A 23,962-nucleotide genomic window follows, 5' to 3' on the forward strand; every position below is an offset into this window, starting at 1 on the left:
TCTTTAGAGTACCCCAGTATTAATTTCAGGACTCTCTTCTAAACTGCTGGCACCCAATTGCAAGTTTTGATGTGAATGCAAGACAGTGACAAGCATATCATGGCTGCTGCCTGGCCAACAGTTATCCCATCAGTGATGCTGAAATGCTGAAATATGGAGTGGGGAATGCAAGAACAACGTATTGTATCGGCATTTCCACGTGTGCCCTGACGCACAAGGAGTTAGGCAGTACTGAGTTAGACAATAAACAGGTAAGCCAAGGCGGTGGTAATCAGTCTGGAGTTAGCAGAGGGGCAGAAATAGAGAAATGGGTTTGCAGATTTGGCACCCAGAAGCATCTGCATGATAGCTGTCCACATAGGGCTGCGTGTGACTCTCTATGGGAAATCTGGATAGAGAAGAAGGCCAAAGTTGAGCCTTGGGATGCTCAAGTGATAATAAATCTAGAAGAGGGAGAACCGCAAAGCTGACAGCCAGGGTGGCCAGAGAACTGGCGGGTCAGGCAGTGAGTGATGTGGGACCTTTGGAGCAAAGGAGGAGGGGGACGCCAGCTGCATTAAGTGCTGCTAAGAGCTCAAGGAGAGTGAAAGTGGAAAATGACCGTTGGATCTGGCAGCACAGAGGTTATAAGTGACTTCCACAAAAGGACTTCCCACCGTTGAGGGCAGCACAGCAGAGCTTGATGAACACCAGACAAACTGAACTGGAGGTGGTGATAAGGGATGAGGAGCCCAACCTCCCTGAACAGTTTTGCTGTCAAAGGGAAAAGTACAGCCAAGAGAGGGGTGGCATTTCCTTCGCTAAAGCGATGAGGCCTGCCTGAATGCGAATCCAGCAAGTGCGGAAGTTAACCGCAGTGGCAAAGCACCGAGGAAGGCAGGCGAGAAGAACACGATCCAAGACACAAGAGTGAAAGATCAGCCGGCAACAGGAAAACCAAAAGTGTCTGAGGCCGGTCTCAATTAATTTAGGAAGTTTATTTTGCCAAGGTTAAGGACACAGCCTCAGAAGGTTCTGATGAGATGCCATGTGCGCAGGGTGGCCGGGGTACATCTTGGTTTTACATATTTGAGGGAGGCATGAGACATCAATCAATACATAAGATGTAGGTAGCTCTTTGGGAAGTAAAACGTGAAGTGGGGGCATCCAGGCCATAGTTTAAAGGTTTTCTGATCGGCAGTAGGTTGAGACTTCTCATCTGAAGACCTGGACTCAGCAGGAGATGTCCGGGTGGTATTGAGGGATCCACCGTGGAGACCAAGGTGTTGTCACGTAGATGAAGCCCGGGAATACACTGCGAATGTTTATCAGACGTTAAAGAGCCGGTCTACCAGCCTTAGGGGCTCCATGCGGATGTCTGTGAGGCCACGTTTGACTTCCACTTCCCTTCAAGGCCTGAACTCGTTTTTCAGGGTAACTTAGAAGGCCACCGGTGGAGGGGAGGGCACAGAAGCCACCCTCGCTGCTCCCCAGCGCTGCCCCGCACCCCGAAAGCAGGCTCTCCCCACGCACGTCTTTCCAGAAGTTCCCGCTCTCTGGGCCCCGGTCGCCGCCGCCTCTCCTCTCCGCGCTTCATTAGGCGCCGCGGCGGCAAGGACGGAGGGCCTCAGGGGACCGTCGCCTCCCACCGGACGCCCCGGCCCGGCCGCACTGCGGGCGCCGCCACCCCGCCGCCGCGTAGCCGGGGGCCTGGCTGAGCGCGCTCACCGCAAGAGCGGTCCTCACGCTGCACCCCATTCAACCTCGCGCGACGCCGGGCCGCAGCCAGCTGAGCCCCGCCTCCCTTTCCCTCCCTTCTCCCCCTCCCTCGCCCTCCCTCCCCCCTCCCTCGCCCTCCCTCCCCCCTCCCTCGCCCTCCCTCCCCCCTCCCTCCTCCCGCGCCCTCCCCCCCTCCTCCCGCGCCCTCCCTCCTCCCTCCTCCCTCGCCCTCCCTCCTCCCTCCTCCCTCGCCCTCCCTCCTCCCTCCTCCCTCGCCCTCCCTCCTCCCTCGCCCTCCCCCCTCCCTCGCCCTCCCTCCTCCCTCCCTCCTCCCTCCCTTCTCCCCCGCCTCCGCCCTCGGCCTCCGCCGCCTACGTGGCGCTGCCGGCTGCGCATGCTCCGTACGCGTGGCTCGAGGCCCAGAGGGGCGGGCGGCCCGCGGTGACGTCACGCGCGCGCCGCGGGTGGGCCTGGCCGCGCCACGTCGGCTCCCGGCGGCCGCGCCCCCTCGCCGGCGGTGGCGCTCACTCTGCTCGCGGGGTCCCGGCGCTTCACGCGCGCGCGTTGCTCTCCCGCCGGCTCCCCGGCGCTCACACCCGCGCTCACTCGCGCACTCCCGTCTGGCCCGAGAACCGCGCCGCCGCCTCAGCCCCGCGGAAGCCCCGCCGCGCCATGTCTTCGCCTCCCGAAGGAAAACTAGAGACTAAAGCTGGACACCCGCCCGCCGGTACTGACTCATTTCCCCTTTCTCTCCACGCGTGGGTGCCGGGGGCGGGCTCGAACCCGGGGGCGCCGGGCGGGGGCTCCTCGGGAAGGGCCCGGGTGGGCGTTGAGACGGGGTCCCGGCCCCGATGCCCTCTCGAGGGGCACGGGCCGCGGAGAGCTCGGGCGCCGGGTCCGGGACGAGCCCGCCGGGAGCTGCGGGCCCCGCGTTACCAGAGCGATGGCGCGCAGGCTGCGGTGCCGTGGGCGAGCCCAGTCGCACCACGTATAAAAAAGTTTAGGCGGATAATATTTACTTAACTTCGTGCAGACGTCTAGAAGGAAAATAACAAACAATGAAAAGTCAGTGGTGTTAATATCATGATGATTAATTAGAGGCTGCCAGTGTTTCATACCGACTCGGGAACCAAGGAGCGGAAATAATTTTTATCGTTAATCACTCAGTATGGCTTTCACCGCCAGTTTCTTCCACATCCCGAATTTTTTTTTTCCCCAGAGATGCTTTTTCTTTCTTTCTTTCTTTCTTTCTTTTTTTTTTTTTTTTTTTGAGCAAATCCTAAACTTCTGAGCCAAGGCAGTTAAAAGCAAGGAAAGAGCGGTCTTTCTTAAAACATAGGGATCTAAACAGCCTTCATGCTCGTGCCACCTCCTCCCCTCTCTAGGCACAGTTCCTGTTTGCACTTTGGACTCTGGCCAGACGGGTCTGTTTCCATTTCTACTCTGCTTTCCAATGGCAGTCGGCCCATATGGAGGAGCACTGGTGAGAAGATCAAAAGCCTTGAGTCTCAAGCCAAGTCACCTCGATGTGCGGATGCGTGGGGTTCTTTTAGTGTCTTAACTAAGCACGCCTTAGTGTAATAAACAGTCTTGTAGGAACAGAAGCCTTTGAAAAACATGGCTTCTTGTGGTACATTTGTACTATTTTCTTGCACAATAAAGATTGCCGGCCAGGTGCGGGGGGCTCACGCCGGTAATCCCAGCACTTTGGGAGGCCAAGGAGGGTGAATCACCTGAGATCAGGAGTTCAAGACAAGCCTGGCTACATGGCAAAACCCCTTCTCTACTAAAAGTACAAAAATTAGCTGAGCGTGGTGTCGGATGCCTATAATCTCAGCTACTCCGGAGGCTAAGGCAGGAGAATGGTTTGAACTTGGGAGGCAGAGGTTGTAGTGAGCCGAGATTGAGCTAAAGCCCTCCACCCTGGGCAGCAAAGCGAGACTCCATCTCAAAAAAAAAAAAGAAAAAAGAAAAGATTCCCTTTATTCTCCTCTGCTGTCCTCCACTGTAGGGCGGGAATTCTCTGCCCCAGCACAATGAATAGGAACGTTCTTTAAATATGTTACAGTTCAGAGTAGGCAGTGTTTTTCAGTGGTGATGGAGGCTCTCAACAACGAAACTAACTGGCACTAGGGAAGAAAAATGCCTGATGCCAGAGGAGTTAAGAGGCATGGGGTTTTAGAAAATCATTCCACTGTAATGGAAAATAGACTTTGGGGGAATTTGTTTTGCATTGGTTTTAAGGGGGAAAAAAGTATCTCAAAGGGAGATTTTTTTTTTTTTTCCTTTCTTTCTTTTTTTTAAAATGGGATTTCTTTTCAGGATAACTGACTTCCGTTCTACTACAGTGGGTCCCTGTCCACCGTGGGGATGAACACCTTGATTTCCACCTGGGGTAGGGCTGCCTCCAGGAGCTGCAGCAGCTGCCTGCCCTGGCCCTCCACTCCCCAGGGCAGGCGCTGCAATAAAGCATATCGGTTGAAATGATACAGAACCAAAATACAGTCATTAAATTGCATAGAGACCTACCCATATGGAGGTTTTTGTTTTGTTTTGAAACAGAGTCTCGCTCTGTCACCTAGCCTGGAGTGCAGTGGTGTGATCGTGGCCCACTGCAACTTCTACCTCCCTGGTTCAAGCGATTCTCCTGCCTCAGCCTCTCGAGTACCTGGATTTACAGGTGCCTGCCACCACGCCTGGCTAATTTTTGTATTTTTAGTAGAGACGGGGTTTCGCAGTGTTGGCCAGGATGGTCTAGAACTCCTGACCTCAGGTGATCTGCCCATCTTGGCCTCCCAAAGTGCCCATATGGAGATTTTCAAGATCAGAGGTATAAACCGTGCATCCTAACTCCCTGCGAGAAATTTTTTACTGGACTCTGATTTTCTTTGAATTGCAGAGTAAATAGCTAGGCTTTGAATTACAGAGTAAGTAGCTTATTTACCCCTGAAGAGGGATGAGGCAGCCTATTTGTGCTAGTGTAGCAGTGAGCTTGGGTTCTAAGTTTGAAGAAATCACTTCACACTTCACTGGGCTCAGTTTTCCTCCTTTATGAAATTTGAGGTTTGGGCCTGGGGCAAGTTGCAGGGTGGGGCTGCCTTTGCCTCAGTGACTCTCCTGTTACTCTGCAGCATCAGGGCACTAGCGCTGTTCATCGCACAGGTAAACTCCTCTGGTGACTTCAGGGCAGCTCCTTTAGATTTATGGGGTGAGCTGTTGAGGGTGGCTGTCAACATCTGTCATGTATCTCCAAGGCCATTGTTAGAGGAGTGGCCCGAGAGCAGCACCCCTCAAATGCCAGCAGCACTCCTCAGATGCACTCTACTCCTAGGTGTGACAGAGGACCCTGTGTGAACCTTTTTCAGCTGGAAGCTCCACTTGGTTAGTCTGGCATTGCCAGAGTAGGCAGCTCTGCAGGGTAGATAGTTTAAAAAAAAGAAAAAAAAGACAGCCCACTACAATAAAGTATAATCATCAAGGATAGCCAGGAGCACAGTTCATAAATCAAAATAACTGCCTGAAAAATGTCAAGAATGCTTTCATTAAGTGCTTAAATTGGATATCAGACTTGTGCCTAAATCGTCAATTGGAAATAATAAAATTCTCTTACAGTAACTATCTTAATGTTCTTTTGTGTCTTCTCTTTATTGCTGTCTGGCCCGTATCCCCTCCTGTACATCCCTGTAATCCCCTTGTTTTCCTTCATGCACCAGCGTTCGCCTCTCTGCCTGTCTTCTTGCTTCCAGAGCTTGGTCTTCTCAATCTCTTTATTCCCAGGGGGTGGCACAAAATACTCAAGAAGCACTCCTGAGTTTCCCCTCATCTCACTCCTCACTGTCCCCCATAGTATAGCAGGCCCACACCTTACCCCGCTCTGAGCTCTCTCCAGTGTACACAGGGATGCAGGTGGGAAACACTAATGAAGTTTGTTGAGTGTCACAATGTGCTGACACACTTTTAAGCACTCGACACGTTTAACTCATTCAATTAGCAGCCATCTTACTTTTGAAATACTGAGGACAGTACCATTTAAAAACCTGACCCAGGGCAGGGCGCAATGGCTCACATCTATAATCCCAGTACTTAGGGAGGCCAAGGCAGGCAGAGCACCTGAGGTCAAGAGTTTGAGACTAGCCTGGCCAACATGATGAAACCCGTATAAAATTAGTCAGGCATGCTGGTGCATGCCTGTAATCCCAGCTACTAGGGAGGCCGAGGGTGAGGCTAAGGCAGGAGAATCGCTTGAACCTGGGAGGCAGAGGTGGCAGTGAGCCGGGATCACACCACTGTAATCCAGCCTGGGCAACAAGAGTGAAAACTTGGTCAAAAAAAAAAAAAAATCTGACCCAACTGTTGGTAGTGTCTGTTGCCAACACCACTAAGCCAGTGACCCAGTGGGAGCGGCCAGAAAGGCTATTGCCTATTGGAACGTCAGCAGCCCGACAGGATTCCGTCACTGGTCAGGTGCCTCTTCTGAAGGTGGGCGATTAATGAAGCAGTTTGTAAAGGCTTCTGAAGAGTGTTAGGGAAAGGTGCTGTGCAAGTCCCAGTACTGTTATTTATGAGTGATGAATGGCACTGCATCATGTTCCAGCAAATGTGCTGTTGTCTGCAGTCCTCTGTAAAAGTAATCCAGTCTTAATGATTTGAGACCTCACCACTGCTCTTGACTGCAAAATGTTTACAGAGAAATGGGGTGAGACTGTTTGATGAGTTATTGCATATGCAGATTAGCAAAGTTAGAATTAGTGAGATTCTTTTCTGTTTCATCTAACAGCAGTCATAGCATTTCACAGCAGAAAGGAAGACGTTAATTATAATCCATGCTGTTACTCATTTCTGCAAGTCTTTATGAGTCTATGGCAGTGACATGGGTAAAATCTCTTTGTTAAATACATTTTGCTGGCCCCGTTTCCCTCCATTTCCCAGTGGAGCCAAAACCCTGTGTCAGCAGAGTTCTCACAAATCTGATACATGATAGCTTTGAATGTTACTAATCTTACATACGGTTTTCTCTGAAAAGCAGACTCTATATCCCCTCTCAAAGTCAGTCAAATGGAAATATAAACACCATTGTATTTGTTTCAAGTAAAATGGAAAATAAACCATGTTACTTTTTTTAGCAACTTCAAAGTAATTTAGTTCTCTCTTATGCTAAGTGATCAGTCAGACATGAGTTAAGGATGCCTGTCAAAAGTTGACTGTAATTCTCCCTGAATTATCTCCCTGCGGAAAGGTTTTCAGAATCGATTGCTAGAAACGGAAGACTAATTTGTCTCCTATTAAACCATGCAGTCATAGATTTGCTAAGCATAGTCCCAGTGTCAGCCAGTCAGGACCAAAGATTGAAGGTCCAGATAAGAGGTCTGCTCTTGTTCCCAACATGCCAACGAAAACAAGACCCTTTAGTTACTGCATTTTTTTTCAGAAGCTTCCTGTCAAGGCGGCCGTGGCATTTCACCTTTTCTGTAGTCTTTCCTTTTTTTTCCAGACAGGGTCTCACTCAGGCTGGAGTGCAGTGGCATGACCTTGGCTCGCTGCGACCTTGGCCTTCTGGGCTCTGGAGATCCTTGCCTCAGTGTGCTGAGTAGCTGGGACCTCAGGTGTGCACCACCATATCCAGCTAATTTGTGTATTTTGTGTAGACACAAGATTTTGTCATTTGCCCAGTCTGGTCTCAAACTCCTGGGCTCAAGCAATCCGCGCACCTTGGCCTCCCAAAGTGCTGGGACTACAGCCATGAGCCACCGCACCCAGCCTTCCCTAGCCATTTTTGGTTATCTGTGGCTTCTAACGTCTTTGGTGAGTGTTCTTTTCATTTCGGCCCATGCCGTGTGCATTCTTACTTGGTTTTGTGACTGCTTTCCACTTCTCAGCTTCAGAAATCTTTGTTGTTTCTATGGAGAATAGTCACTTTTGTATAAAGTGTTAGATTAGTTATAGAGAACAACCTAAATTCTCAGTGGCTGAGCTAATTAAGTTTCATTTCTCTCCTGGGGGGGGTGGTCTTCTTATAAAGAACAATTCAGAGGCTCAGATGTCCGCTGGTGCATAACACTAGCTTTTCAATGTGTGGCTGCTGCAGAGGGGACAAGTGTAGGTCACTGTGCTGGGGTCCGTATGGTGTGGCCCGCAAGTGGTGTGTATTATCACATCAGTTTCCTATGGCTGCTGTACCCAATCACAATAAACTTAGTGGTTTTAAACACAGTTTTATTGTTTTTTGTTTTAACAGAAACAAGTTTTATTTTGGATATTTAAAGTAGAATCCTTATTACTTTTCTATATTGAAAATACTTTTCTTAATTGTAGCATGAATACAGAATCAAGAAATTCCCAAAGTGGAAAGTCCTGTAGGTTCTTCACCAAACTGTTAGAATGAGAAAGGGGCACGCAGAAAGACAGACTCAAAAGGGTGGATGGAGGAAGAGGAGGCCACAGGGATTATGGTGTACAGAAATGCACATCTGGGTGATAAAACTGTAAGTAAAGTGCTTGCTATAAAATCAGGATTGAGGTTACTTTTGGTGAGAGAATGTCAATCTACGTAGATGTAAAACTAAATTGTAAAAATAATCCTCCTTGCAGGGTTTCTTTTGAGGATGATCATGTTCTGGAACCGGATATGGGTGATGGTTACACAAATATATTTTAAAAACCACTCAATTACATACTTTGAAAGGGTGAATTTTATCGTATGGTAATTATATCTCAATAAAAATGATTTTGTTTATAAAAAGCTAAGTTTAGATAGAAAAATCAGTCAAAAATATAAGAGTATCTATATAAAGAAAACCATTAGATAGCCTAGAGCAGGGGTCCCCAACTGAGCCACACAGCAACAGGCCAGCAGTGGGCAGATGAGCAGTGGGCAGACGAGCCGTGGGCAGACCAGCAGTGGGCAGACAAGCAGTGGGCAGGCCAGCAGTGGGCAGACAAGCGAGCATCACCACCGGAGCTCCACGTCCTGTCAGATCAGCAGCTACGTTAGATTCTCCAAGGGGCATGAACCCTGTTGAACAGCACAGTTTCATTATCTTTTCCAGCTTCTAGAGGCCGCCCACTTTTTTTGGCTCATGGCCCCTTCCTCCAAAAGCTAAGGAAAGCTTCTTCAGAGGCAGCAATGACCAGTCACATCCTCACACCGTACACTCAGCCCCCTGACTCTTCTGCCTCCCTCTTTCACATTTAGAGACCCTTGAGATTACATGAGCCCACCTGGATAATCCAGAATAATCTCCTCATCTTTACCGTCTGTGATCCTAAGCACAGAATAGCAGTTTCCTTTCTTTCTTCCTCGGCTTAAGGTCAGCTGATTAGCAACGTTAATTCTGTCTACAAACTTCATTTCCCCTGGCCATGTAGCCCAGCACACTCACAGGTCCCAGGGTCAGGGGACATGATGACATGATGCTGCCCACCAAAGTCACTTTGGACCCAGTTTGATGGACCCAATCCAACTACAGGGAAGCTGGGAGTGAGATTGGCAAACACATGCCTAGTCCTTGCCTCAACCAAGTAATGCCAGCTGTTCCAAAGCACCTCCAGTCAGCAGATCCTACTTTCCCCTGAACTTTTTGAAATCAGCCTCCCTACACTCAAGGATATACATGTAGCTGTTCCATGTACGTCCCAGCTTGAAAGGGGCCCAGTTAGCTATTTGGCAGGGTGCCCTCCTGGCCCAGTCAGTACTCACTTTGTCCTTTGGGTCAACACCATGTCATGGATGGAACACATACTGCTGCGGAAGACGGAGTCAGGCATTACTAGTTCAGAGTCAAAGCTCCATGGCCCGGGGGATCCCACTATGTCCCTGAAGTTTGTTCTTTAACGAGGTTGCTCCGTGTAATATAAGAGCTTCTCACCTTCACAGTCTATGATTCTGAGCAGAGAAGAGCAGTTTGCCTTCTTTCTTTGTCAGCCTCTTTAGAGATGAAGCCAACAAGAGTGCAAATTCAGGGATGTACCTGGAGCTCTGGCTCATTTTCAGCACAAACCATTACTTCCATCTTATATGTGCACACTTGAAAGCCCCTGTAAGGGCTCCACTTGGTCTGGGTCAAGGTTCTCATTGGGGTCTTCCATAACTCATGTCTGTTGTTGGGCCGGACTCTCAGTACCCACCCTCTGCACACGTTCTTGACACCTCTCACCTTTTATCCTCTCCACTTTTTAGGATTCCCAGCTTAGGTGCATGTGCTTCCATAGATGTGAGTCTCCACTTGCCAGTGATTCTTCTCTCTCCTGATAGTCATTTCTCTTAACTAAGATAGGCCGTGGTCCCTTGCCCTGTTCATATCAGGAAGTTCTACCCACCTAATCTCACCAGCCCCTTTGCTTCCCTGCCGCTACACTGCTGTACCTGAGATCCTTTGGTTTAATCATGACCTGCAGCACTGGTTGTTTCCTGTTTTGGTTTGGTGTTTTACGTGTGTTCTTTCCACCAGAACAGTCCTCAGAACCTCTCATCTCTTCTTTTAGGTAGAAGAGCTTCCTTTTCAATAACATTTCAATAGCTCTTCTGAGGCAAGAAGGTAGCATAGACTTGCGAGTCATGTGACGGTACCTGCAGTGAATGCTTTTGGGACGTTTGTGTGAATTCACAGCCCTTCCAAGCTCCCCTGGAAACTGCTCCCTGGTTCATGGGACTCTTAACAGTATTTCCCCTTTCTTCCTGCTGCAATAGCATTTTCTAATGTGCTATTGAGCACTAGCAGATAGCAAGCCACCAGTGACTCCGTACAGCTCGGCGTCCTGACACTTGAGGATGGATACTTGGGCCAGGGTCATAGGTAGTCACTTGCTTCCTTGCTGTTTGCTTACCTCCCAGATGTAATCATAGGTAAAGCTTCCTCCGTTCACTTTCCTGTTTGGGCAGGCAGCTGCTCTGTAGAGAGCTTTTCATTTCAAACTTACTTTCTTCCCTTATCTAGGTAATGTAATAACCTGACCCTATCTGTAGACCGTTCCTTTGAGTTATTCTTAAAAGCCATATGTAATGCTCTGTTTCCTGGAAGGAGTCCGAGCAAGGAAAGGCTTAACTATGATTAAGGGTGGAATCCAGTCTGCCGCTCACCAGCAGTGCGATTTGGGGCCGCTGGCTTCCCCTTCTCCCTGCCTCAAGATCTCCTCCATGGAGTCTACAGTCAGTAGACCCCGCGTGGTTAGAGCAGTGCCCAGCACAGAGTGCTGAAGAGCAGAAGTTGGATCTGTGATTCTCTAGAAGCTTCCTTACTTAGGTGGTGATGTCGTGATGAAGGTCCTGGCGGTGGTCAGCACCATGGTGGGCAGGTGCTTTACAGTCTTTTTCTCATTCCCCAGCAACCCATAGGGCAGTGGTCTTGAAGGAACTACAGTGAAGACCTGGAAAAGCACCAACATTTTGGACTCTAGAGGCCTCTCTAAGTACTAAATGCTAAATTTAAAACGCATTTAATAAGACTAGCTAACAATTGAGCACATTCCATGTGCCAGGCCCCGTTGGAGGCGTGCTCATTAATCCTCAGCTGCCCTGAGAGAGGGGAACGTCGTCACTCTTCACAGATGGAAGACCCTGAGGCACAGAGAGCTTCAGCAGCTTGCCCAGACACAGCCACCCCCCCCCCACACACAAGCACATAGACATGCACACATGTGCACACACTTATGCACAGACACACGCACACAGAGGCAGAGCTGGGATTTGAACCCAGGGTTCTGGCTCCAGCATCTGTGTTCTTAGCCTCTGCACAGCCCTTGTGTTAAGAGGAAGCTAAACATTCTTTAAATTTGAAGCTCTCATTTGAATAACAACCGCCACAACAAAAATCGAAGATTTCTTTGTTTCTCCTAAAAATACTGATTTGCAAGTAATTCTGCAAAGATTTCTGCAAAAGTAATTCTGCCTTTGTAGTTTTACAGATGAAGAGTTCTAGAGACAGTGATACAACAATCACAACAAATAGGTGCTGTCATATTTTTTGTCAGTATTGCAAGTTAAAATGAATCTGCCTCAGACTTGAGTTATTATTATTATTATTGCCACTTTTTATTGCTACATTAATCACCAGACATACTGAGAGGGATCAATGAAGCTAATTGTTTTAGAAACTAAATTAAATGTGCATGCTAATGCTGGGTGACCGAGCTCTGACATTCAGCAGAGGAGTGGACAGGCTTCTCTGCAGGAGCTTCAGAAGACTTGATCACTTCAGATGTCACCTTGACATTCATCATCCGTTTTCTTTGTAGTTAGCTGCACAGCTATTTTTACTTTTACTTTATTAACACATCTGTGAGCTATAGTTTAAAAGTTTTATGTGTGCCAAATTGAAAAGATTGAGAGATCACTCTTAAATGGGCATCTGTATTATTTGTTTGGCCTGCCTTAACAAAATAGCACAGATAGGGTGTCTTAAACCACAGACATTTATTTCTTCCAGTTTGGGAGGCTGAAGTCCAAGATCAAGGTGCTGCAGCTCGGCTTTCTCCTGGGGCCTCTGTCCTGGGCTTGCAGACGGTGCTTTCTTGCTGTTTCCTTGCAGGCCATGTCTTTGTGTGCACATCCCTGCTGTCTCCTCTTAGAAAGACACGATTTCTCTTATATTAGGGCCCTACCCCAGTTTCCTCATTTTAATTTAATTATCATTTGAAGACCATCTCTCCGAATACAGTTACAATTTAAGGGTATGTGGGTTAGGACTTCAACCTGTGAATTTTGGGGGGACACTATTCAGTCCATAATAGCATCTTTTATCAGTTTCTGATGAGCATGGAAAAGAGGTGGGATGGAGGGGGAGGGAAGTTAATTTTTAAAAAATATTTAGTGGGACAGTTCTAGCTCTTCCTTGGGCCAAAAACATTCATAACTCTCAGATCTTGTGTTTCAAGAGAGTGGAAAATGACCCTAAGGTTTATATAATTGTATTTTCGGTCTCCATTTCTGACTGGGAGGCCAACTACGTAGGCTGAGAAATCTTAGATTTAAAAACTGCCTGCAAATAGTAGGACTTTTCTGTTTTGTCTTTTGCCTTTTGCTTTAAAAAAAAAAAAAAAAAATCTGACCTTGAAGTGAAAGGAATTCCTGGAAACCCAAAACATAGAAGGAACTGAAATTCAGACCTTTAGCATAAGAGGTGGGCCCAGAGGAGGTGGGGAGAGGCGAAGGCTGGATGTTCATAGTCCACACTCCTGGGGAAAGGGTGGAAGAGGGAAACCTTCCCAGTGGCCCTGGGACCGCCAGGAAGTGGGGCTGTATCAGCCGGGGCTTCACATGGGGACAGAAGTCTCCTTGAGAATTTGTAAACGAAGGCCTGCATTTATAAGAGTTCAGTTCATATTTGCACTGTCTGGCAATTTGTCTTCTGAGAACTCTGCCTTGAAAAGGATTTTCAGGCACCTATTCTCCAGGCCTGACAAAAACATGTGCAACATCTCCCCCGAGGGTTGCTGTCTGCATCACAGGCCCCATAAGATCATTACTGGTCAAGCCCAGTGAAGACAGAGTCCTCGTCCACAATCTCCCAGGACAAGAGCAAGAATCCACAGACAAAAACAGACAGCAGGATTGGACTCCAGAGGACTTCAGAAAATCAAATAATTGGATATACAACTATAAGGCAAGTACACCTAAAATGATTAAATATATAAAGGAATTGAAAGCACAAGAAAACAGTAAGACCCCATCAAATACAGACCTGGTGAATTTGAGACAAAAAAATGAATGCTTTACAAATGAAAAATAAAATGATTAGAAATCAATTAATGGGCTATAGAGCAGATTTTTGAGAGGATTACTGAACAGGATTCCATTTCTCTCTTCCCCAAGTAGAATGTCCCTCCGTTGAAAAGCGGTGTGGGCAGCAGGAAGATTTTAGTTGCAAACCCAGGTCAGCAGAAGAACGTTTAAACACAGTCCTTCATTTTCCTTGCTCTCTTTTGTCCTTTTCTAACGGCCAGCTGCAGAGGCATTGCTGGTCCTGGGAGCAAACGTCACTATCTCCTCCAGTCAGGGACTGCTGCTGGCAAGGTCTCCCAGGGAAGTTGAAGACCAGTAAACCTGAAGCATGTCAGCCCCAGGCTGCCTCTCCCGTTCTCCTTACCATTCATCAGCCTCATAAAGAAACTTGGCCTGGACTTTTGTGACTCAGCAGGATCCACCGAAATTTACAATGCCAGAGGACATGGCGTGGCAAGTTGACTGTGTCATGATGTTAGCCGGCTTGTGGCAGAGACTCTAAAGGGGAAGCTGGATAAAGCCTGCACCCGGAGCCTGAAGGACCAATGACCGCAAAGAAAACAGCTCTGCTTTCTAGCCAGCACCACGCTCCCCGGAACACCTCGCTCCTCTTAACAGCTCAGTCTGCGGAGATCTATCCCCTTTCTGCAGAGGAAGCAGGGAATCTTTGAGAATATGAGTAACTAGTTGGAGACCACATAGCTGAGGGCATGGAGGAACATGCTGATCCCAAAACACATGCTAGTGACTACCACGCGAGGCTGGCTTTTTGGATTTAGGACCAGCCAGCATTTCTAAACTCTATTTCATGGAGCACTATAGTCCTGATGGAGGATAACGGGTATTATAGCCCCTTCCCCCCGCCAAAGAAAAGTTCTATGGTCAGATAGGCTGGGGAGAGCTGGCATGCACTATGCCTCTCGGAAGTCTTTCCCATGCAGGGTGGCACGCTAGGGCCAAGAAGGTCTGTCTTAGGGAAACCTTTTTAATTTTGTTCAACCTGGTATTTCTCAGCATCTTGTTAGATTCTAAATCACCTGACCCCTTACAATACAGTTTTAACATATTAGCCATGAGGGAACTGCAAATCAAACCTCAGTAAGAAACTACTTCACACCCACTGGGATGGCTATAATTAAAAAGACACACAATAGCAAGTGTCCGGAACGTGTGGAGAATGGGAACGCACATGCTGTGGGAATGTGAAATAGTGCAGAGGGTTTGGAAGATAGTTTGGTGGTTCTTCAGAAGGACAAATTCAGAGTTACCATGTGGCCTAGCAGTTCCAATTCTCGGTATGTACTCGAGGAAATGAAAACCTGCGTCCATACAAAAACTTATGTATAAGTTCTCCACAGCTGCATTGTTCCTAATAGCCAAAAAAGTGGAAACAATGCATATGTCTAACTGATGAATGGAAAGATAGGATGTGAATTATCCATGCAATAGAGTATTATTTGGCGATAAGAGGAATGGGATACTTACATGTGCTAAAACATGGAGGAACCTTGAAAACACGCTAAGGACAAGGAGCCAGTCACCAAAAGCCACGTATTTTATAATTCCGCTTACATCAAATGTCCAGAATAAGCAAGTCCATGTGACTGGCTTCAAGCAGCTGGGAGAGGTGGTATGGAGGGTGACAGTTCATGGGTGTGGGCTTTCTGTTTGGGGTGATAAAAAATACCCTAAAATTGATCATGGCAATAGTTGTACAATTCTGAATGCCTTCAAAACCATCAAATTATACAGTTTAAGTGAGTGAATTATATTCTACATGAATTACATATCAATAAAGCTGTTTTTTAAAACTAAGTTAACATTTGCCAGTGGTAAGGTTTCACAGCATAGTTTGGGCAAAGCTGCAGAAGTCTTTGTTGCCACTTGCCTGGGCTCTTTGAAGACATAGGAGCTGTCCCATGCCACCCATCACCATATCACCCCATCAAAAGCGTCTTCAATATTTGAGAAAGTGAATTTCACAGAAGAGGTTGGAGTGAGCCCTTGTGTCGAGACAGCGTGGAGAACTGAAAGCAGCAGCCACTCTCTTGGCTATGTAGTGTGTGCCCTGGTTATACTACTGCTTTTACAAAATACCTGAAAGGTGAACAAATAGAAAAAACAAGAGCCTTGGAAAGTTTCTGAGCGGCTCTGTAGTAAGAGATTGCATTGAGTGCTGAATCATGTTGAATTTGCCCTGACGACCGTGACCTTCTTGAGTTAATCATTGTCACTGCCAGATTCTCCAGACTAACTTGTGGCCGTTGGGCAACCAGAACCTTTCCAGCTCTCCCCGATCCACAGGCAACCCCATTTCCACATTAATCCCACTCTCTCTGTTTCATTTCAGTGAAAGCTGGTGGAATGAGAATTGTGCAGAAGCACCCACATACTGGAGACACCAAAGAAGAGAAAGACAAGGACGACCAGGAATGGGAAAGCCCCAGGTGGGACGATGCTGGCGACCCTTGAGCATGTTTCCCAAAAACCCCGTTCGGTTAAACATTAACGTTTGTTCTCTATAATATGATTCTGATAACTCTTGGGATACGTGGGGCCCCGTTCTGTGTATTTTTCCCTTACCAATCGGAGAAGGGGGCGCTGTTCTCAGACAGGGGAGAATTAGAGCCCCTAGAGGTCCTCTTCCTTGACCAGTTCCAGCGAGCCCACCCTGCTCCCCACCCCACACCCAGGGCCGGTGCCCTGTCTGTCTGCACAGTTAGAGATACCTCCACCTGCCCGGGTGCCTCGTTTAGCCAGCGTAACTCCTTCCTGGAAGCCAGGGCATTGTGTGGCGCAGAAGTAGTCTCCTGCGGCCCCTTGGTTTTCTTTTTTTCTTTCTTTTTTTTCTTTTTTTTTTTTTTTTTTTTTTTTTTTTTTTTTGAGACGGAATCTCACTCTGTTGCCCAGGCTGGAGTGCAGTGGTACAATCTCTGCTCACTGCAACCTCCGCCTCCTGTGTTCAAGTGATTCTCCCTCCTCAGCCTCCCGAGTAGCTGGGACTACAGGCACATGCCACCACACCTGGCTAATTTTTGTATTTTTAGTAGAGAAGGGGTTTCACTGTGTTGGCCAGGCTGGTCTTGAACTCCTCACTTCAGGTGGTCCACCCGGCTTGGCTTCCCAAAGTGCTGGGATTACAGGCATGAGCCACTGCGCCCAGCTGTAATTTTTTTTCCTGGCCCCTTGGTTTTCTGATAGTAGACACAGCTGCCAGCTACCCTCTCCCTGAGGCTGGACCATCAGAGTGGACGAAGTGGGCAGATTTTTGCACCTGTGAGTCTTTGTACTCCAGGTTTCTGTTGTCATTCTAGAGAAGCAAATACTAACAGTTTTTGGGCAGTAGTTCGCAACTTAGGCTTCCATATTGAAATCACAGGGAGACCCGTGAGAATTGCCACACTAATTAAACCTCAGGGGTGGGCCTGGCTGTCTTTGTAGCTGGGGTGAGAACTTCTGATTTTAGAAAGGTTAAAGCATTTCCTACCTTAGATTGTCAGCCAGATCTAGAATTATAAGGCTACACCCTTATGAGTGACTGGGTGTCCTTAAATGATACCTCTGCTCCCAGTTCTCCTGGGGCCTGCACAGGGGTCTCCTTGCAGACCCCTTGCCCTACTCAACACCTGTTTTCCTTGGAGGTTCAGATTTCCAGTTGGCTTCAAGGAGCTTGATAGGAATCCATTTCCCTCGACTTTGCAGTACACAAACAGGTACCATGAGCACACATGCAGGAGCTCATCCATGCAGAAGAAAGCACTAAGCTCTCAACTTACAGCCTGTCTCTAGACGATGTCTTGGCCAGAGGAGGAAAGGGTGTGAAAAGGGAAAGAGGCTGTGGAAAGAAGCTAACCTTGATTCCTGTGGATTCAGTACATGATTTTACTTCATTTCATTCCAGCAGTCCTCAATAATAGGTGATAATCTCCCCAGTTTGCACACAGGAAACAGAACCCCGCAGAGGATATCAGCCTGCCCATAATATATACACCTTGCTAGGTAATGGAGCAGAAATTTAAACCCAGTTCTCATGGAGTGCTCAGTAGGCTGCACTTCCAAAAAAAGTCGTTGCCAAGAGCAGGCGCCCACATGCGGGGGTGGGGCATGTTCTTAGTAACCTCGCCTGTCTGCTGGTAAGTGGCCTTCCCCACTGGGTATTGTCTATAAAACCTCATACACTGTAAGTTACGGAGCAGCCACTTGAGGGAAGGAAGGGCGAAGCATCTGAGTGATTATTAGTGATTATTGTCCATTTTAAATCCTGAGATTGGCAGTGTAAAGATTCAGTCCCAGTTCTGGTTTCTAAGGAAGGCAGTTTAAAGAACATGCTAGAATTGGCCTGGCATTGTGGCTCACGCCTGTAATCCCAGCAGTTTGGGAGCCTAAGGCGGGTCTATCACTTGAGGTCAGGAGTGTGAGAACATGGGGAGACCCTGTCTATACTAAAAATACAAAATCAGCCAGGTGTAGTGGCACATGCCTCCCAGCTATTCGGGAGGCTGAGGCAGAAGAATCTCCTGAACTCGGGAGGTGGAGGAGGTTGCAGTGAGCCAAGATTACACCATTGCACTCCAGTATGGGAGCCAGAGCGAAGACTCCGACTCAAAAACAAACAAAAATGCTAGAATTACTTTTCTCACTGACTGTATTCACAGAACTCTATTCCCAAAACTGTGTTTGGAACATTACAGCATCAGTAACTCTCCTATAAGTTGGCAATTGTATATCTAAAGGACTTGGGGTCTGACTTATTTTGGAATTGAGAAATTTCGGGATTTAGGAGGATAATACTGCCTTGAGGAGAATAAAACCTTGCATATACCACATGGCACCCCCAGTGTGATCTCAAGCAGCATACTGAAATCTGTATGTGATGTTCAAACTGAATTAGATACACTTTTTAAATTTAGGGGCTTGTGTCACTTCACGTTAAGTTTTGCTTCCATAGAAGTTATAAGGAGACCTTCCATTTTCCTAGCATTCTGGAGTTGGGAATTGAGGCTAAGAGTGTGTAGGCCTATAGTCATTTCTCTCTAGAAAAACCTGGGATGTCACTGCCCTTCTTCATAACTACCTGTTGTCCTATGGAAGAAAGAGAACAAGAGAGAAAGCCTTGACTAAAAAAAAAAAGTCCTGGAAAGTTCATGAAAGACATGCTTTTCTTGGTGAGTTTAAGTGGAGTAAGGTACCAATAGCCATTTCTCCACCTAACACAGTGTCAATACAATGAGAGATGGCAATTTATTAGCATGTTTACAAGTAAGGACAGAACAGCCCACGAGTGTTCTTTCTATTGATTTTTTTCATGAGTTGAAATTTATAGAAGAATTTATAGAAGATGAGCAATTTAAATAAATATGCCAGAAAACAAACAGTTGAGGAGGAAAGATCGAGCACCCCAGCACTATAGATGGTAGTGTCTTATTTACCGTAAAGATTTGTTCTATATCTCTGGAGAACCAGATGTTTTGAAGCAGGCTGACTGCAGGGTATGGTTTGCAGAGTATAGGAGCAAAGCTTTTGTTGTTGTTCCCCAAGGCCAAGTTGCTATGAGACATCCTGGATGAGTGTGTTAGCACTTGTCCTCTTGACTTTGGCTTGGCTGTTTACTGCTATGGGTTAAACAACTTGACACAGCATTTACAGAACGGGGTAAGCCTGTGTACACTCTTCAGCTCTTGATGTAAGTTTCCAAAACAGCTCTTTCTAACACCCTGCACCAGGCCTTGTACTCTGTGTAATAGTTTACTTTTACCACCATGCACTCCCCCTCCTTATTTCTCTGGTGGGCTGATTGAATAATCATAGTTAATAATAATCATCACTCATTCTTACAGACTGCAATGAGCTTGGCCCTGTTCTACCTGCTCTGTTCATAATAATCCATTTGATCTGTGCGGCTACTCAGTTTGTCATCATCCCCATCTCAGAGCTGGTTATTATTGGCTGTTACTCCCATTCTGAATTACTACTCCCTCTTCAATAGCTCTGAGGGTGGAGTGACTTTACCAAGGGCATAAGGTGGATAAGTGACAGCACCAACATTCCAGCCCTGGTGGCAGTTTCTGTATTCCTTACTCTCTTCCACGAGGCTTTACTTACCCACTGAGCTCTTGTTTTGTGCTGGGCACATGCTAAGTGCTTCACACTGAGTTTAATGCTCACCACACCTGTAAGTTGGTGTTACTGTGCCCATTATAGAGATGAAGAAAGCAAGGTTAACAGAGGTTTTCAGCCCAATGATAGGTAGTCATTGGCCTGGCCAGGATTCAGCCTTGGGTCTGTCTTGATTTGGAAGCCCATGCCCCTGATATGTTACAGAAGTCTCTAGATCCACATAGACTGTAATCCTGATCTCTCTGTAAGTGAAACTTGTTGATTCTGGGATTGCCCATAACCTTGTCTATAATCCAACCCATAATCCTACCCATCTGCAGCCTCACCGTGGGTAGATGGTCTAATTATCACTTTACAACAAGGTCTCAGGGAACTGGGCTGGTTTTACTTTAGATGTGGAAAAGCCCGCTTACTCGCAGAATATATAAAACACTTAATTATCCTCTTGGAAATATCTTACAGCATGTGACTTTCCTATCCACATTACCCGATCCGAAAGTTTTATATTTTTTTATGTTGATCCCGATGTTGTTCAGATGTAAAAGTGAGTGCCTAACACCAAATGCCAGTTTCTTCCTTAGCCATAGATGTACATTTGTAAAACTCTTTCCTTTCCTTGCTAGACGTTTATGACTGTTTTTAAATTTACTGACTCATCTCTGGTGGCTTCCTTCCCCATTAATTGGAAAATCAAGTACTGATTCAGAGAAAAGGGATAACTGGAAGATTAAAGATGTTATTTGTGACAGGAAGAAAAAAAACCCTGCAACTTTTCCTAGTAATTATTTTTCTTGCAACTGTTTATGCAACTCTTATTCTCTTTAATCTCGTAGTTTTCCACGGACTTAAACATAATTTCTTATGCTGCCAAGTTGCTTTAAGATACTGTGTTTAAAACAAAATCCCCCAAATGTGAAAATGCTGCCAAAGAATTTCCATCAACCTGAGTTTGAGTTACTGGTGGCTCATGCCCAGGAAGAGTAATCGTCTTCATTATTACTAGCTAATACTTTCCTGTGTGGCTGCTTGATTCCATCTCAGAGCCAACCCACTTAAGGAAAGTGGTGATTTTAAAGCCTTTTGTTGAGTGTCATAAGATGAAGTAGCCAGTTTCATTATGTAAAGGAGAGACTGCAGACACAGAATGGACCTCAGGAGTTGGGGTTCACTACAGAAAACAGTTTAGTGACAAACATTTGCTGACATTCTGCCGTGAACTGGGCTTGGTTCAAGATATTAAAAAGGAATGGGTAACAGGAGGGGTAAACCAGAAAAGAACAGGTTTGGTCACTGACGAGTGGTGGATGGGAAACAGGTAGAAGGAAGGAAGAAACAGGAATGGGAATTAAGGTGAGGGAACAGTTCTTCCCTGAGTTTGGGTTTTTGCAGAGTTCTGACTTAGAACCATGGTATGCTTCATATACCTGACAAGTAAGCCAACAATTCACATCAACCAAGAGGTGAGAAGGACCCAAAACGGCATACAGATTGAAGGGAGTGGGAAGTGCAATTGCTTGATATAACCACATTGAAGGGAATAGGGAGTTACTTAAGTAACTCTGGAAAACAACATTTTTAAGAGAATACTATAAGCTAAAGACAATAAAGAGCTGTGCACAAATGGTCTACTTCAGTTAGTGAACAGGCTTCTTAAAGGGTATGGGTTAGCAATTCTGAAATTGCCTTATGTGAATATTAGGATTCAACAAACAGGTAAATATGTCATAGATCACGAGAGCCAGGTTCCTCACTGTCAGAGAAAGAGGTTACAGACAGGATAGGGACAACTGAAGGGAACTTCGTGCTATTGGATGGGAACTGGAAGTATCTGTGTGAACATATGGTTTTGAATAGATGGATGGATAGATGATAGATACAAACATACCTATACAGACATAGAAAAATGAATATGGATGAGAGGGTTAGTGTCATACCTGTATTTCCTAGCTTTGTTCACTGAGAGGACCTAAAGAACTGGCACCCATGTAGCCATAAGCATCCCTAGGGCCCAGACTCTGGTGTCTAAACACCATTCCCCAGTCAGAGGAGCCAGGGTTCCTTGGAGAAGTGGTTGAATCCAGGCCAGGACAGGAGAAATCCTAGATGAGCCTATAATACATTATAGTGCCAGAATATAAGGAAGTTCTCCAGAAAGGTTTAGGGCAGGGCAGAATGTTATAGAAGCCCAGCTAAAGGATCTCCTTATGGCCTTAGCTGGAATAATTTGCAATAAAGTGATAGTATAAGATTTTAACCCATACAGTAAAATATGGGTTCATATGGATATAAACAGTCGAATTAATAAACCAGGAGAATGGATAGCTCTTTTTTATAGAAGAACTCCAGTTACTTAATGTATAAGAAAAGAGGGAACTAGAATATCACCAGGAGGCAAATAGCACAGCGATTGTTTTAGACAAGATCCACTGATGAGTGTCAGGATTAATAGGTAAAAGTTTGAGGAGAAACAGGATTTTACGTAGTCAACAGGATACTTGTGTAGTCTCAAAGTATCTTCCCCAATATATGTACTAATTACAAAACAAAATGAAAAGAGTGTCTTTATCATGGAAGCCATGATAAAGTGTTTAGTATGAAAATGGAAACAAGGCAGAGTGCCACCTTCAGCCTCATCTGGGAAAGTGCAGGTTGATTGACACAAAAAAATACTACAGAAAGCCTTCGCTGCTCTGCCTGTGTCTGTGAGTGACCATGAAGGTGCCATGTGTGTTGATTTTGGGGTTACAAATAAATTTTAGCAAGTAGGCAAGTTTGCAAAAATGGGATACATAAATAGTAATGATGGACTAAACTTACTCTCTGACCCTTTATAGAAAAGCTTTGCCAAACCTTGTTTTAGCTTAGTCTGCCCTCAAAAACTATTCTACTACTTACTTCATAAACAACTTAAGAAACTTACAACAGTATACTTCTAATTTCCACTCTACCCACTTTGTGTTTTGTCATATACTTCTACCAATAATATAAAAAATAATATGCTGGTGATTACTTAACTCCTGGCCCTTCAAGAAAAAATTTTAAAAGCCCTGATTTGTAGCATTTGCTATTTTTGTGGTGTGAATACTCCTACCACAGCCACCTGCTTTTTTTGGGACAGGGTCTCACTCTGCCACCCAGGCTGGATTGCAGTGGCGTGATCCTGGCTCACTGCAGCCTCAGCCTCGTGGGCTCAAGCAATTCTTCCACTTCAGCCTCCTGAATAGCTAGGACTAGAGGTGTGCACCACCATGCTTAGCTAATTTTGAAAATTTTTTTGTAGAGACCAGGTCTCACCACATTTCCCAGGCTGATCTCAAACTCTTGGGCTCAAACAATTCTCCCACCTCAGCCTCCTGAAGTGCTGGGATTATAGGCATGGACCACTGCACCCAGCTACAGCCAATTTTAAACTAACATAACATTACTAAACAGACTTGTGAAGACATGTAAACAGTCAGCTCTTCCATGTCAGTGTACGTCAGCTCCAACACACCGCTGGCTATTACTTCCATTTACATCATTATTATTTTAATAGTAGCCTTTTAAAGATGTTTAAAGAAACACAGATATGAAATACCTTTTAAAGATTCATTGTGCACATCTAACGTTCATTCTGTCTGGTGTCCTTCATTTCTCCCCACTAGGTTTCTATCTGTTTTATTGTCTTACTGAGTGATAGTGAATGTCTGCTAGAGATGAATTAGGTTTTCTGAAAATCTCTTTGTTTTGCTTTTACTTTTGAAAGATGTTTTCACTATATATTGAATTTCTAGTTAAAAGTTTTTTCTTTCAATGTGTTAAACATGGCATTCCATTTTTTCCTGGCTTCCATTGTGTAAAGTTAGAAGTCAGCTGTAATTCTTGTCATTTTTCTGTTTGGTTATGGTAATGTTTCTGTTTACTTATGGTTACTTTCAAGATTTTCTCTTTATTTTTGTTTTTCAACAGTGTGTTTGTGATGCACCAAGTTTAGTTTTCTTGTGTTTATCTTACTTGGGATTTACTGAATGTCTTTGATCTGTGGTTTGGTGTCATCAGCTTGGAAAAATTGTTGGCCGTTATCTTTTGAAAAACTTCTTTGCTTCATTTTCTTTTCTTTTTTTGAGACTCCAGTTATACCCATATTAAACCATTTGATATGGTCACAGGCCTCAGATGCTTTGTTTTTCTCCCCTCCACCGCCAACTCTTTTTTCCTCTTTTATTTCAGTGTAGATGGTTTCTTTTGAACCTGACTCCATTCTCTTGTGCCCAGTGTTTGGGCACAAGATATCCTGTTTTCCATTTCCACCTCCATTTGGCTTTTAAAAACATATAGCTTCCATTTCTCTGCTGAAATTTCTTGTTTTTTCACACATATTTGTCACCGTTATTTTAAATCTTCATCTGATGAGTCCAGCATCCAGTCTTGGTCCCTCATTCTGTTAACTGT

At 45.8% G+C, this 23,962-nt stretch overlaps 1 protein-coding gene and 1 long non-coding RNA gene across 2 annotated transcripts in view; one reads left to right on the forward strand and one right to left on the reverse strand.

Annotated features, from left to right (window-relative positions):
• Nucleotides 1-958: 958 nt before the first annotated feature.
• LOC141581513 (uncharacterized) lies at nt 959-2,162 on the reverse strand. Its single transcript, XR_012514214.1, has 2 exons — nt 2,074-2,162; nt 959-1,294 (listed from the first exon to the last, which is right to left on the reverse strand). It is a non-coding gene; the product is annotated as an uncharacterized LOC141581513 (long non-coding RNA).
• DAP (death associated protein) overlaps nt 2,152-23,962 on the forward strand; it is a 78,647-nt gene continuing 56,836 nt past the window's right edge. The window contains exons 1-2 of the mRNA XM_003932494.4: nt 2,152-2,425; nt 15,765-15,861. Coding sequence (XP_003932543.1) covers nt 2,371-2,425; nt 15,765-15,861 — 152 coding nt within the window. The 5' untranslated portion in view covers nt 2,152-2,370. The remainder of the gene's footprint in view (nt 2,426-15,764; nt 15,862-23,962) is intronic.

This window comes from Saimiri boliviensis, chromosome 1 (genome assembly GCF_048565385.1).
Source record: "Saimiri boliviensis isolate mSaiBol1 chromosome 1, mSaiBol1.pri, whole genome shotgun sequence".
Classification (NCBI taxonomy): Eukaryota; Metazoa; Chordata; class Mammalia; order Primates; family Cebidae; genus Saimiri; species Saimiri boliviensis.